Here is a 14,360-nt window from a genome sequence, read left to right on the forward strand (position 1 = left end):
TACTAGTGATTTATTACTAGAAATTGTCTTTACAAAGGTTACGGCACTGTGCGGTTTAATTAACGAACTAAATTTTGAATAAAATTTGATTTAAAATAATGTTTTTTTTTCGGGCAAATTATGATGCTATGTTATTGATATTACAAAATATAATTACCAAAGAAATATTTAAAAATATGGATACTTTGATTGTAATGAGTCTTTTATTTATTTTTCTCTTGCATCTTTAATTGCTATACTACTAGCGCCTCTAGTATTAGAATCTGATCACTTCAGATTTCTCTTCTCATTGTTGTACACAATTTAAGGTTATAGTATAGTTGAAAAAAACATAACGTGTGGTTTTGGAAAAAGTAATAAATGTAATTTTAGTATTAATTAATCATTTATTTAATTGCATTTCGAAAATGGCTGAAGACACAGAAGTCTTACCAGATAATACAAAACATATTGAAGAAGTTGTAGAAGAAGCATCATACATCGAAGAGGAAAAAGTTGAAAAAATTCAAAATGCCGAATCGTCAATGCTTGAAGACGAAACAATGCCTACCTATCTAAGTATAACAAGTATTACAGCTTCACCGAAACCAAATGATTCAAAAGCTCTTCCTGAAAATTCTAGTCCTCGGAGTGTAACTCAGGACGAAAAAAGTGTCTATGATGTTTCCTCAGAAGACGAAAGTGATAGACCAGCATATGATGGAGAACATGATGATGGTGGCTATGGAGATAGTGATGGTAAGTGAAACTTGATATTTATCAACAATAAAAAAATTTTCTTCGTTAAATTTATTCCATTTTTTATAGATTTTGAGCAAGAAGAAGAAAGTGACGATGAAGAAAATGATGATGAAGATGAAGAAACAGAAATAGATGAAGAAAATGATGATGATGATATTGAACCAGAACAATTTGAAAGATCATCTGATGACTATGTTCTAAAAAGTTCAGCAGCAGGGTTAAATAAACATTGCAAAGAACGTAGTAGATCACTTCAAGATCTTTCAAGTACCGGAAAAAGATCAGGAAAGATGAATTGTAAAAAGCAAATGATTTTAGTCGGTTCCGAGTATGAAACAGGAGTTATGAAAGAAAACCCTCTTTATAAACCGGTTTTTTATTCTAAACAAATTTTACTTCCATCAATAAAATATAACAACATTCCAATGAAAGTCAAACGATATATCGAGGATCTTAAAGATTTTACTCACAATTCTGATGAACAAAAAAGTCATGAGAAACCAACCACTGTTCATGAAATCTCAATGGGAAATTATAACATGAAAGGTAAGCATTTTGTTTTTTTTAATATCACTGTAATAAGATAATTATATCTTATAATTATATCGAAAAATTATTTTAGAAATGAACCAAGACGACAATAATTTAATTATGAATTTACAAACACGGTGCTTACAAGATCGTAACGATCGTAGAACCCCTACTATAAAATCTAGAGAATCACCTAGTCTTACAGAAGTAAATATAAATAATCATGTGATAGAAAATGGTGTGGAAATGCATGTATTTGATGTGAAGGATAGTTATAATAGATCAAATGAATTACAAATGGAAGTAGATTTAGAAGAGGATCATGTTAAAGATGTAAATTATAATGAACAAATTGAAAAATTAAATGGAAAAGTAAAACATGATAAAGAAAATATAAGAAAAATGACAATGAACTATAAAGAAACTGAAAAAAAAGAACCAGAAGATTTGATAAAGAGTGAAAAACAAGGAACAAAAATGCCAAATCTTCAAACAATATCTAATAGAAATTTTACAAATAAAAATACTCGAGAAAATCATAGAATGGAAGAACCGAAAGTAAATAAAGATCAAATTGAATACATTGTTGACAATGAAACAATGATAAAGCCAATGAATATCACCTCTATAATTGAAGCACATAATGCTAAAAAAATAATGATTGATGAAACAATGATGGCAGAGTTAAGAAAAAAAGAAATTGAATGTGAAGAAAAATCTTCAGAGATAATGATTCTTCAATCTCAGTTAAATAACAAAGAGCAAGAATTTGAAAAAATAGGCAAAGAATATCGGAAAGTCGTGGATATGATTTCGGAATTAAAAAAAGAACGAGAAAATTTGAAACAGATGTTAGAAAAATTAGAGAACGAGAAAAAATCTAGAACAGTTCAAGAGGTAGCGGTACAGACTGAAGATCAACCAAAAACTATGATTCATACAAGTACAAAAACTCAATTGCAACCTTCGAGTGCGAAAATATCTATGAGCTCAATTGGATCGACTTTAAGCTCAATTGAACAATGGACTGCAAGTGATTATAGCCCAGTTGTATCAATGAATCCACCAACTATTGGAAATATTATCAATTCTGATACTAGCACTGCTGTAAATACACCAAAAAATAAAACTACAGCAAATTCTCCTCGAACAGTGCTTACCACTACACGGATTATACAAGCTCTTGCTTCCCTCACACCTGGAAAAACTGATGAAAACGTTGGAGGACAATTGCCTAACGTTCAAGGTCAGTCAGAAGAGACAAATACTCCTTTAATGCAAAAGGAATCGAATTCTCGCAAAAGAAAAGCCTCAGAAACATTTGAATCATCTGCTTGTGGATCTAAACCATTTAAAATCCCTTTCATATCTATCAACAATCGAAGAAAATTCAATTCCAATTCTGACACAGATGCTGCTGGTGAACCATCTGGATCATCTCGATGCGGATTAACAGAAAATGATGGAGTCAATAGAATTCAGAAGAAAAAACAAGAAAATGATAATAACGAAGATGATGATGTCAAATGTATTGTTTGGCATGAAAATGGGCAATCTAAACAACGAAGTTGCTTAATACAAGCTTCAATAGCAGAAGATTCTCCAAAAACCAAAGGACAAGTTCGACATTGCGGACCTTATCTTCTTGGTAATGTTGAAGTTAGAATATCTGAGGCTAATGGAACACTAAACATTTGGGGAAAAGAGGTATAAATAATTTTTTATTACTCAAATAAATTAAATAAAAATTCTTTTCAATTTTACCGGTAATAATCGTAAGAATTTACATTAAATTATTCTTCACTTTCCTCTGAATCATTGTTTATATGTTTTAAAGATTTTATTCGATCACAATTTCAAAGCTTTTCACGTTTTATTTAGTTTTCAAGCAAAAACTTACACTAATGATTTTCTTTTCTACATAACCATCACTTTTATTTTAATTTTGTGAATATTTAAGCATAAATTATACGCTTATTCAGCATGTTTTTATCGATTAAAATTTTGTTATTTAAATGAAAAATAATTTATATATTTAATTGTTATGATAAAAATGTCTTTTATTATTATTACACATATGAAAATAATGTATTAATTTTGATCAAATGTTTTCTAGATTAACTCTGTAGAAGATCAATCCGACAATTCCGATGAGTGTTTATCAGATAAAATAAACATTGAAAGTCTATGGTCAAAAGCATCCAGTGAAAAGATGGATTATATTCCATGTTCAAAAAACAAAAAAGCTAAGACTGCCTCATCCGTAAAAGCTAGTATTTGTCGACATTTAAGGTCCATCATAAATCGAACTCCATCTCCGGTAAATCATTGCTCAGAAGAGGAAATAAGTGGGACACCAAACCATCACCATTGTGGCAATTCCACTTGTGGATTTAAAGAAATAAATAAATCAAAAAATCTTCAGAAATCGTTCGCTTCATCTTGCGAGTCTCATTTCAATAATTTAAATTCGCCAGATAAACAATTTTGCTGTCTTCATAAAGGTGAAGAGAGTGTTGGAGAATGTGGATTTAAAAAGGATGAAGGAATGACCGATAATATCCACTATCTGTATGATATGACTCGTACAATAATTGGTCAAGATTCAAAATCCACAATTAATCCGATAAACAACAAAACTTATAATTGTTATAAAAGTCACATGCCATGTGAAGAAAATTCCGAAAATTATTGTAGGCGCTCATCGTTAATACATCAGTGTAATTTAAACAGTGAAACTGAAGACTCTTATCCTCGAAATTATAAAAGATCGTGTTATCATTCTCCAGAAATAATTAATCGTAACCCACAAGTAAGGAATGATGACAGTGATTTGCATATGTGTGGAGCAAGTTGCCCTGACGAAGAAGTCTTTCTACCTCCGAGGTTCCCAGAAGTTTTGGAGGTAATTATTTAGAAATGTTATTAACTTAATGAGTTGAAGAAGTGACTAAACTAATTACTCATTATTTTGTTTTAATTTAAGGAAAAAAAGAATCGATATCGAAGCAAACGTGTCCGAACTCTAATGGAATTCTTTAAAGGCTGTAGTGACTGCAAAAATCCTCATACTACTAGTTTTGATAGTAGTCATATCCCCGAAACTATATCTACAAATACTAGATCCATTCCAACTATTCGAATTGATTCAGCACCTTCCAATTTATCATGCCCAAAACAATCATCTAACAACAGTTCCGATAAAAAGTGAGTATCAATAAAAAATAATTATATATTTTTTAAAAAACTGCAATACTGATAGATTTTGAAAATGATATTAAATATTCAATATGTTATACAGGTGTTGCAGCTGCAAGAAACATGTTGGTGTACCAACAGACATTGAAGCTGAACTCGCAGAGTTCCGCGTTGCAATTACGAACCTTAATTCAAAGTCAGATGCTCTACGAGAAATGCTTAGTCGTGTATTGAATACTGATTAAGTATATATACATATACATAGATATAAATCAATATAAATAAATAGAAATGAAAAGTCACCTAATTTAAATAAAAAAAAATGAAAATATTGAGCGATTAAAAAAAGAAAAAGTAATAAGCGCTTGAAAACTGTCATAAAAAAATAAAGTCTTATCTGTTTTACGATTAAGTGACTAAATATATAATTATCACAGTATCTTTGGCTTTTGTTACATTTTTATATATATATGTAAAAATTGAATATTTCCAAATAAAATTTTTCAAGAGCCTAAACTGGATAATGTTATCATACTTCAAATAGTTTAATGGCCTTCCTTCTACCTTAAAGTTGTTATTAAATCTACTTAAATAAGTATTAAAATAACAAGTTTTATAAATAAATTGGATATAATCATAATAAGCCAATTACAATATATTAGTTTCTAATGGTAAAGACGGTGGTGAAGAATTCATTTGATCTTCTCCAGGTTTTACAGGATTGAAGATATTGCTGTAGGATGTCTTTAAATAATTAACATGAGCTTGAAGAGTTCGAATTCTACCTTGAGCAAGATCAAAGTTTTCATACAAATGATTTAGTTGACCTTGCATTTTTTGTCTGATCTATATATAAAATCAAAGCATTTATATTATCAATGTGACCTGTTTTTTTTCACTTTGAAATAAAGATTTATTAATCATGCAAACCTCATCTCGATCTCTTTGTGCTGATTTTGCTGCAGCTCTGCACTGTACTAACTGCGTCTCAAGTTCATTAATTTGAGCTTGCATACTTCTCCTCACAGTCTCACATCTTTCTTTTGTTCTACTTACTTGTCTTGCTGAGTCTTCACGAATTTGTTCTAACATTGAAGTCAACTGAACAATTTCATGTGCTTTTTCATCAAGTTTTCTTTTATTGTCTGCTTCTCGATCTTCAAATCTTGCGATTGCATTCTTCAACCTTTCGTTTTCATTTCTTAATTCTCGATTGCTATTTTCTAAATCATCCAATTGATCTGGATTCGAACCCTAAATTGAGTTAAAAAAATTTTCAACAATAAACAAATAGTAAACAATATTTTTTCGAAAAAAAAAACATTGAACATACTTTTAGCATAACATTTTCATTTTTTAACATTTCTGATTGATTGGTCATAGCTCCAATTTTTTCTTTACAACTCAATAATTCTCTCGTAAGTTCTTCACAATTCCTCTCTGCTACTAATCGTTTTTGTTGACATTCTTGAAGTTTGATTTGAGTTTGTTTAAGAAGATCGGGTAGAGGTGCTAATTCAGCCAATTTTTCTTGAAATTGATTCTTGTATGAATTGGAATTAAAATTTATAACAAAAAAGATTTGACAAATATTCATAAATGCTGATACCTACCTTCACTCTTCCTATTTCTAAAGTAACATTATCATTCATTCTAGCATTATCCATTTCCATTAAATCTAATTGTCTTTTTTGTTCCTCTACTTGTTCTTGAGCCTTAAATATATAATTTTGATAAAATATTTTAAATACTTTGCCTTAAAAATATTGTCTCTAATAAAAAATAAACCTGCAAATATTTATTGCGATAATCTTCTAATTGATTAGCTTGATCTTGAATCAAAGCTCTTAATTCTTCAAGCTCATCTTGGGATTCTCTATACCTTTGTTTCATTACTATTAATGTATGTTCCTGTTCCATAATTTGCTCCTTACTACCATTATATTTATTTTTATCGGACTCAAACATTTTTAATCGTTCTTGTAAATCAACTACTTGATTTTCTGCTTTTTCTTTAGCATTCATAGCTTCTCTTACATCCTGTTTCATCTTATCAATGTTAGTTCGATGGTAAGAAACTTCTTTTAATTTATTTTTATAATCTTCTTGCAAACGAGTGTATTGTTCTCTTAAATCACGTAGTTGTTGTAAGAGACAATCATTTGTTCCCTATTAAATACAAATCAATGTTTCAAATCATGATTTGAAACATCCTTAATTATAGCTGCAACTATAATTAAGGATGTTTTAAAATTTACAAACCGTTGGAGCATTCGTACAAGGTCCAGTACATGGTGGAATTGTTCCTGTCATAGACTGAAATAATTTAAACGTATCATTTGAAAGATGCTGAATATAGTTATATATATATATATATATATGATAAATTACTTTATTATTTTTAGAGGAATCTCCAATAACGAAAGGTGGTAACATTACCTGATCAAAAGCCAAAGGGTTTTGAACATTTCCAGAACTTGGACAAGGACATGGAGCACAAGGAGCTGTACATTTAAGCAGTTTACTTTGTTGCTGTAACTGATGTCGTTCTTTTTGAGTATTTTCTAATTGTAATTTTATTTGATGCACTGTTGTTTCCATCGTCATTAACTGTTGCTCCTAAAATTATACAAAGTATTATTCTTATTTTTTTTTTAATTCATCAAACTTTCTCGAATGTTGGTCATTTAATAGAAAACCAATTGCTTTGTGTCGCTTTCATAATTCATCAATTTATCCTCAATTTCTGCGGGACATGCTTGTGATGCGGATTTAATTTTTGATACAGGAATTAAAGTAGGACCTCGAGAAGCCATGAATTTATCTTGGTTAAAATTCGGAGATAATTGAGAGAAACAACAGATATTTTCACCTGATCCACCTCCAGATAATCTTTGAAAATTATTATTAAGTTTTTGTTGCTTCAAATGTGCTAGATCCAAAAATATAATTATGTTAAAATTTCAATCACAGTTAACTTTGATCAAAAACTGAACACACGTTTGCAATATGTAACGCAATCATAGAATACTTTGTCATTGATTATTACCACAAATACTGTTGCAATAGTCAGGATTAGTCTGTGAACGTGGACTAAATCGTGGTGAATTACTCGAACAATCAGTAGGACAGTTTGGATAACCAATTTTTTGATTCAAAAATGTCATTTGCCGGCTTAATTTTTCATTTTCTCGCATAATCATACGCATTTCTGATTGAAGATGGCATATTTTTTGTTGAAGATTTTCAACTACGTAATTTTTTTCTTCTTGTATTTTCACTCTAAAGACACAAATTCAATAAGTACTAAAATTTATTATAAAATAAAAATAATAATAGACCCATGAGTTTAATTTGATATAAAGTTGATCATATAGAGACAACTTCAATATTATTTACAATAGGCATTTGTTTGGAAAATATACTGCCATATATTACATACTTATCATATATTGATTTTAATAACTTACGGATCATTCTCCAACTGTGTCATTCCATTATTAACTTTATTTTGTCTATCTTGAATATTATTTGATGTTATTTCCGAAATGTCTTTAGCATTTTTAATATTATCATTAACTTCTTTTGGACTACCAGCAATAACAATTCTAGGAATTCCATGATCTGTACGTCCACAAACTATAACTCTGGGTAATTTATCCTCAAGATATGATTGTTGAGAAGATTCAAGTTCATTTTTATTATCGTCTTCCCATGCTTTCCATCGATCTATCTTAGATTCCACTGTTTCTTGATCTTTTAAGTTAGGTCGAGAAATAGGTGGAATGAATTCTGAAGTATAATCATGACTCGGAGATGAATCAAGACCTAAATCTTCCTGTAATTTTTTAGTCGCAAAATCTAACGCTTTTATTTTTTCCACTAAATCCAATTGTTTTTGTTTTAAGATTTCATGATCGCTATCCGTTGCATCTTCTTTCTAAAAAAAAACTCTTTTTTAGCTCATTGTTTGATTTAAAATAATATGCAGTAAATTATTGTAAAAGTGATTTACATTTTGTAGCATTTTAACTTCTTTTTGTAGTTCTTTGATTTCTTCTTCTAAAGCTGCCCTTTTTTCATCTGCTTCCGACATTTTTGTAATTGTGGTATTAAATATCACTGATTCCATTACTAATAAAGCATACGTGTATACCAATTATTTTTCACATTAAATTACATACAAACAATCATTTTTACCTCTTTCATACGTAGTTTTACTTTCAATGCTTGATATCTCTGCTTCACTAACAATATGTTCTTCTTCTACCATAAAATTTTCTTCCTCTTCTTCATAATCATCATTTTCATCCTTTAGTTTTAACGCATATTTTTCATTTTTATCTTCATTTATTTCACTCCTGTCATTAAAAGTTCCTTCACCACTTTCAGTATAATTATCATCATCATCATCATTTTGATGATCGAACCGCAAATGTGATCTGTCGGAATCTGCATAGTCAGTTAATTCTTCTTTTTTACTGATTTCTTCTTTTTCTTGATTTTCCGAATTCATTTTAATATTTTCTTCATCAACTTTTAGTTCTTCTGTCATGTTTAAGTAAGAATACAAATTGTCATGTGATACTGGATTAAATGTGAAGTTCTCTAATTGAGTTATATGATAATCTAGATTATCTCCAACATGTCTACGACACTAAATTAATAAATATCAATTGATCATTTGTTAGACAAAAAAAAATGTATACAAGATTAAGTATACTCACTTTACCAGAATTTGTCAAATCGAAGTCAAATTGTCGAGATGTAGAGGAGGATAATTTTGTTGGTGAAAATGTAAGAGATTCAATATCAATTGAATCGGGTTGGATTAATTTGATTTCATCTATGGAATATTTGTATTTTTTTTTATGTTTTGTAAAACCATTATATTTACTTTGAGATTTCACGTCTTGAGAACTTTTACTTTTTGGTGAAAAACACACTTGGTGAAATTTTGAAGTAGGTATTGATGACGATTGAATAGGTTTAATCAAATGTGATCGTCGCTTCTTTATATAATACATTTATTCAATTAATTGCATGAAACTAATGACAGTTAATAAATAAACTTACCTCATATTTGAGCTTTTTATGATGAACTGGCATTTTTAAGTAACAGTAGATATCTTTTTATATATTTCACAAAAGTTTAATTATTTAGGAACTTAAATGTTATTTACACTTTTCTGCTTTCCAATCCACTTGTGAAAGTAATGATGTTAATGTGAAGTAAACATTTAAAAGGTTAACATTAGTTAATTCTTTAGTTTTCGTTGTCTATTGTTTATTTATCTTATTTTGAGTGAATTTGATATTTCGGTAATATTTTGCTATCACTTAGATAAACACATTTGTTTGTAATGTTAGAAACTATAATTTTATATTTAATTTTTTCAAATAATTGTAAAACCAGTCTTAAGTAGAATAGATGCAATGAAACTTGAAACTATCAATAAACAGTAGCAAACTAATGTTAATCACATTATTACAACACATGATATAATCATATTACTGATCACAATAATTTATTTCCATTCAATACCTGTTATATAGTAGTCGGGCATCTTCTATATCTGATTAATTCATTAATGATGAATATTAATTATTTCATCAATTGATCAATTAAACTGTAACGAATCAATTATATACAGTAAAATTTGAAGTATTTCAATGTGAAGTTTTTTTTTTATTAAATTCTTCGAGTATTAAATTTTTTAAATTTGATTTATATTTTTATAAGGTAGATTAATTTTAATGAATTATAATGGAAATGTTTTTTTACAAAAGTATTTTTTACGTAGGTACAGTTGGAACCCCACTTAATGAAGGAGAGCAATCCATCCCCATCGAATCTTGACCCATTGTATGTGTTTCATTCATTGATCTGTTTCCAATTTTTTCCCTCAAAGCTTCATAAAGGCTATGTACAGCTTCGTTATGCTGCAAAAAAAATATTGATTTGTTTACAAATCATAAATTCATTAGAAAATAATTGTGAATAAAATTTTAAAAAATGTATTTACTTGGCTTGTTGGTTGAAGAGTTTTCATTAACGAATGCAAACGTGCAGCAGGTAATTTAGGATAAATGTACCAAAGTAATTTAAGCAAATGTCTTATAACATTATCTCTTGAAAGTCCAGCTAAAAAGAATTCATCAAATATAACAGTACAAAAAGATTCATTTGAGAACTCATCGGCCATATTCAAGATAAGCAGAGAAACGAGGGTGTGAAGAAAAGGATCTTCGAAAGCTCGTTGTGCATGACAATTAGGAAGAGTTGCAAGTACTCTCATCAATCCTCTTGCATCACTTCGAGATTTACCAGAACCAACACTTCCAACAATACCACTTGTAGTACTGGCAGCACTTGCACTTATTCCTATAGCTGCTCCACCAACATGAAGGGTATAATACATCGATAATACAGCTGCAACTCCTGATAATTGTGCATAAGCTTGGCAGGCATCTGGAGGAGGTCCTGAATGCTCAATAATGGCAATTGCACTCTCTCTTTCGTCAGGAGGTAATTTACAATTCAACTGTCTAATTTGATCATCCACCATCAACGACATTAAAGCTGGTAGAAATTTCGTAACTACTTGGCTATCTAATTTAGGTTCTTTGAAATCTTGTGAGTCAATCATTTGCCAAGCAGAAAGCCCTAATGCAAGCATTCGTAAAAGTAAAACCAGTACTGCATTGTCTCGAGGAAGTTGTTCTCCATTGATCAGATGAAGGGCTATTTTTATTGCACTACTAGCAAGAAAATTTACAGCATAAGGGTCACAAAGAATCATACTCAAATCTCCTAATACTTGCTCTTGGCCTCGCTATTTTGAAATATATAAAAATTTAATATTTGTGACAAATAACGTATCTATAAAATACATTTATATAATGATACTAACCTTTATACTATCTAAAAATCCTTGAAGCTCTCGCGATCTTTTAATATCAACATTCTTTTCTCTAATACAAGCATCGAGACACCAAGTAAATTTATGACAAGGATCAACAGAAATAATTTCTTGAACTTCAAGATCATGAAGAGCCATGAGCAATTCAGCACGCAGAGTACAATAATGGATATTTTTTGTTCTCAAAAATAATGTTCGTAAAAATTGTAGAACCATGTCATAAAGTTTCACACTTTGTCCGATCATATGAGCTAATTTTTGAACGACTTCTCCTTGTCTTCTTACTTTTGGTGATGGAGAAAAAAATAAACTATTAAGATTCCCATGATCAAATAGGACTTGCTCCTTTTCAATAATATATTTACTAAATAATGGTGAAACTTCATCCCCAAAAAGACTCTGATTATCTTTCCAAATTTGTCGTTTTACCTCAGTTTCAGCACTATTATATAGCTCTTTCTCTCTTACAAGTACTCGAAGATATTTATCATCAATATGTGGAGTATTTCTTAAAATAGCCATAACAACAGGTCTTAATGCTGGAACTCTAACAGCAGAAAAACTTTTTGATAACATATCTTTTAGTCTTTTATCACCAGAACTAGCATTTTTTTCTCCTCGTTCTGTACCAATTTCATTGATGCGTTTTATTAATTTATCCCTCAGTTCCTCAAGCACTGAAGCGTGAAAATCAAGTCTTCGAACTCCATGAAGATCTAGAAGTGGAAGCATAGGCCTTAGAGATGGTAATAAAATTCCATTCTTTAACTGAAATTCTTCAATTGCTTTAAGAGGATCTGTACAGCTTGTTAAAGCATCTCTTAGAAAGATTTGACCAGGAATTCCTAGATCTTCAAGTCCATTTCCAGTTGCACGACCATTATTTTTTGTCGCACTCATTTTTAAACAATATAAGAATATTTATAAATTATAAATATCATTCAATTCCATAAAAAAAATAAACTTTCTAAATATTTTTATATTATAATTGTATTAAACACTAAACAACACTTTGATCATTACATAGCCTATAAAACCGTATTTATATAGATGTTTATACTTCAGAACGATTAGATATCAAATATGGTGTAGTATTTATAATTATTACATATGTTCTTAATATTGTTTCAGTACAATAATTATTTGTTTTTTTACAGATATTACTTTAAGTTTTTTACATTACATTTATTTGATTCTTGTTTTGCGAAATATAAACATAATCACAAACTATATCTATTACCAAACCAGACAAAAAGTAATACATATACTATGGAGTTTAAATGCAACATGTAAACACATGCACGGGTATCACGCATGCTCTAAAATCAAATATTACTCCAATATCTTTATTGTCTTTTTACAACAAAAAATGATCTTCTATTCGTCCCATATTATAATTCATTTTCTAATTTGTTCTATGCATTTATTCATTTTGAATTCATATCTCTGAGATTAATCAATAAATAAAAAAGAAATAATTTCAGAACGACACAGAAAAGTTCGTTATATACAGTTGTAGCTCTGTTAAGGCGAGTTTCCATGATGACGCAACAAAATCTAACCTCTTTGTAAAATTGTTTACATACAACTATATACATAAAAACGTTGTAATTTAATCATTAATTCAATTGTTAAAACGACTCATTATCATTAAACTTATTAAATATTTTTTATTAGATAATCGACTAGTAAGTTTATACGTAATTTTTTAAATTTCCATTCATTTCATTATATTATAGAATGCAACTGTAAACAATATAACCTATTAAAAATCTTGTTTTACAATTAATTAATTTGAATTTTTATTCTTGTCAACAGTTAAATAACTACAAAAATGGCAACAACAGCAACTATGCCAATAAATCCAAAACCTTTCCTTAATGGTTTAACTGGAAAACCGGTAATGGTTAAATTGAAATGGGGACATGAATATAAAGGTTATTTGGTATCCGTTGATGGATACATGAATTTACAACTAGCTAACACTGAAGAGCACGTGGATGGAGTTTGTACAGGCAATCTCGGTGAAGTTCTAATAAGATGTAATAATGTCATGTATATAAGAGGGGTTGAAGAAGAGGATGAAGAAGGAGAGATGAAAGATTAAAAGAACAATTGAAAAAGTAAACTCTTAATTATTTTAAGATATTTCTTAAGACAATATTTATTCAATTTTATGATTAAATAAAAAAATATTTACTTGCTAGTTGGCATCTCTCTAATTATAGGTTTAGGTCTCATCTTAAATATTAATTTTTTTTTAACAATAGCTTTGACAGTATATTCAGTAACAAAATTATCATCAACTGCTACTTTCTTTTTTTCTAATACTGCAAATGGTTTTGATAAAGTTATTTCTTTCCCATGCAAAATATGAGTTCCAATAATAAAAACTGGTGTACCACAATCTTTCATATAAAACAAATCACCGATCAACAATTGATCAGACTTTTGTAAGCTTGAATCGAATTGAATGTCACCCTGCAGTTCTATGATGGCCCATTCGTTTAAATTTTTGTCCCTGATTAAATAAAAACAATTTTATTAATTAGATATTAATAAAAATAAAATAAGCTCAATTCGTATTAAAATTTTCATATAAATAAAACTAATAGTTTACAAAATCTTCAATTATATCTCATTTCTTTATTATTCGGTTAATTTGAACATTCATTAGTTTTATTAAATGCTCCCATCATTCAGTACAAATGAAATAATTATTTATAATAATAATAATGTATTTATTAATGATATAATTAATACAAAATACTAACTTGGTTATTGGAATAAACATTTTGGTACATTGAAACGTTACTTATGTCAACAAAATGATGAGGTTATGCCGGTTATAATGTAGTGTTGCTTTCTTTGGTAACAAAATATAGCGTATTAACTGACAATATTTTACATCCAACATTTTTGAAAAATTATTAATATTTTTATATTTAAACCTAAATATTTAAAAAA

At 29.0% G+C, this 14,360-nt stretch overlaps 5 protein-coding genes across 5 annotated transcripts; 2 read left to right on the plus strand and 3 right to left on the minus strand.

Annotated features, from left to right (window-relative positions):
- Nucleotides 1-156: 156 nt before the first annotated feature.
- On the plus strand, nucleotides 157-4,783 carry LOC118066642 (AT-rich interactive domain-containing protein 4B-like). Its single transcript, XM_035082829.1, has 6 exons — nucleotides 157-738; nucleotides 808-1,287; nucleotides 1,364-2,979; nucleotides 3,389-4,177; nucleotides 4,259-4,479; nucleotides 4,574-4,783. The coding sequence occupies exons 1-6, from the start codon at nucleotides 408-410 to the stop codon at nucleotides 4,713-4,715; spliced, it is 3,579 nt and encodes a 1,192-aa protein (XP_034938720.1). The 5' UTR covers nucleotides 157-407; the 3' UTR covers nucleotides 4,716-4,783.
- Nucleotides 4,784-5,081: 298 nt separating this feature from the next.
- On the minus strand, nucleotides 5,082-10,185 carry LOC118066637 (outer dense fiber protein 2). The gene is made up of 14 exons (XM_035082823.1): nucleotides 9,547-10,185; nucleotides 9,198-9,482; nucleotides 8,671-9,127; nucleotides 8,486-8,604; nucleotides 7,941-8,410; nucleotides 7,520-7,752; nucleotides 7,170-7,402; nucleotides 6,910-7,089; nucleotides 6,733-6,786; nucleotides 6,259-6,639; nucleotides 6,084-6,185; nucleotides 5,804-6,013; nucleotides 5,401-5,724; nucleotides 5,082-5,316 (listed from the first exon to the last, which is right to left on the minus strand). The coding sequence occupies exons 1-14, from the start codon at nucleotides 9,577-9,579 to the stop codon at nucleotides 5,119-5,121; spliced, it is 3,279 nt and encodes a 1,092-aa protein (XP_034938714.1). The 5' UTR covers nucleotides 9,580-10,185; the 3' UTR covers nucleotides 5,082-5,118.
- NELF-B (negative elongation factor B) lies at nucleotides 10,179-12,606 on the minus strand. The gene is made up of 3 exons (XM_035082825.1): nucleotides 11,385-12,606; nucleotides 10,497-11,306; nucleotides 10,179-10,413 (listed from the first exon to the last, which is right to left on the minus strand). Exons 1-3 carry the CDS (start codon nucleotides 12,291-12,293, stop codon nucleotides 10,267-10,269), a joined length of 1,866 nt encoding a protein of 621 aa, XP_034938716.1. The 5' UTR covers nucleotides 12,294-12,606; the 3' UTR covers nucleotides 10,179-10,266.
- A 317-nt stretch (nucleotides 12,607-12,923) lies between these two features.
- On the plus strand, nucleotides 12,924-13,599 carry SmF (small ribonucleoprotein particle protein SmF). Its single transcript, XM_035082828.1, has 2 exons — nucleotides 12,924-13,081; nucleotides 13,212-13,599. Exon 2 carries the CDS (start codon nucleotides 13,228-13,230, stop codon nucleotides 13,498-13,500), a length of 273 nt encoding a protein of 90 aa, XP_034938719.1. The 5' UTR covers nucleotides 12,924-13,081; nucleotides 13,212-13,227; the 3' UTR covers nucleotides 13,501-13,599.
- Nucleotides 13,529-14,336, minus strand: LOC118066640 (chromosome transmission fidelity protein 8 homolog). Its single transcript, XM_035082827.1, has 2 exons — nucleotides 14,168-14,336; nucleotides 13,529-13,914 (listed from the first exon to the last, which is right to left on the minus strand). The coding sequence occupies exons 1-2, from the start codon at nucleotides 14,185-14,187 to the stop codon at nucleotides 13,590-13,592; spliced, it is 345 nt and encodes a 114-aa protein (XP_034938718.1). The 5' UTR covers nucleotides 14,188-14,336; the 3' UTR covers nucleotides 13,529-13,589.
- Nucleotides 14,337-14,360: the final 24 nt, after the last annotated feature.

The sequence above is a fragment of the Chelonus insularis genome, unplaced genomic scaffold (assembly GCF_013357705.1).
Source record: "Chelonus insularis isolate UGA/USDA-ARS -01 unplaced genomic scaffold, ASM1335770v1 contig_351_pilon, whole genome shotgun sequence".
NCBI lineage: Eukaryota > Metazoa > Arthropoda > Insecta > Hymenoptera > Braconidae > Chelonus > Chelonus insularis.

What these genes read in the sequence shown, in the direction of transcription:
- LOC118066640 (XM_035082827.1), bottom strand. Translation starts at nt 14,187, where the DNA reads ATGTTTATTCCAATAACCAA. An exon ending in ATGTTTATTCCAATAACCAA is followed by an intron (nt 13,915 to 14,167) that starts GTTAGTATTTTG and finishes TTATTTAATCAG; the next exon opens with GGACAAAAATTTAAACGAAT.
- NELF-B (XM_035082825.1), bottom strand. Translation starts at nt 12,293, where the DNA reads ATGAGTGCGACAAAAAATAATGGTCGTGCAACTGGAAATGGACTTGAA. An exon ending in GATTTTTAGATAGTATAAAG is followed by an intron (nt 11,307 to 11,384) that starts GTTAGTATCATT and finishes ATTTCAAAATAG; the next exon opens with CGAGGCCAAGAGCAAGTATT. An exon ending in CTCTTCAACCAACAAGCCAA is followed by an intron (nt 10,414 to 10,496) that starts GTAAATACATTT and finishes TTTTTTTTGCAG; the next exon opens with CATAACGAAGCTGTACATAG.
- LOC118066642 (XM_035082829.1), top strand. Translation starts at nt 408, where the DNA reads ATGGCTGAAGACACAGAAGTCTTACCAGATAATACAAAACATATTGAA. An exon ending in GGGAAATTATAACATGAAAG is followed by an intron (nt 1,288 to 1,363) that starts GTAAGCATTTTG and finishes AAATTATTTTAG; the next exon opens with AAATGAACCAAGACGACAAT. An exon ending in GGTTCCCAGAAGTTTTGGAG is followed by an intron (nt 4,178 to 4,258) that starts GTAATTATTTAG and finishes TTTTAATTTAAG; the next exon opens with GAAAAAAAGAATCGATATCG.
- LOC118066637 (XM_035082823.1), bottom strand. Translation starts at nt 9,579, where the DNA reads ATGCCAGTTCATCATAAAAAGCTCAAATATGAG. An exon ending in ATTTGACAAATTCTGGTAAA is followed by an intron (nt 9,128 to 9,197) that starts GTGAGTATACTT and finishes TTATTAATTTAG; the next exon opens with TGTCGTAGACATGTTGGAGA. An exon ending in TAAAACTACGTATGAAAGAG is followed by an intron (nt 8,605 to 8,670) that starts GTAAAAATGATT and finishes ATGCTTTATTAG; the next exon opens with TAATGGAATCAGTGATATTT.
- SmF (XM_035082828.1), top strand. Translation starts at nt 13,228, where the DNA reads ATGGCAACAACAGCAACTATGCCAATAAATCCAAAACCTTTCCTTAAT.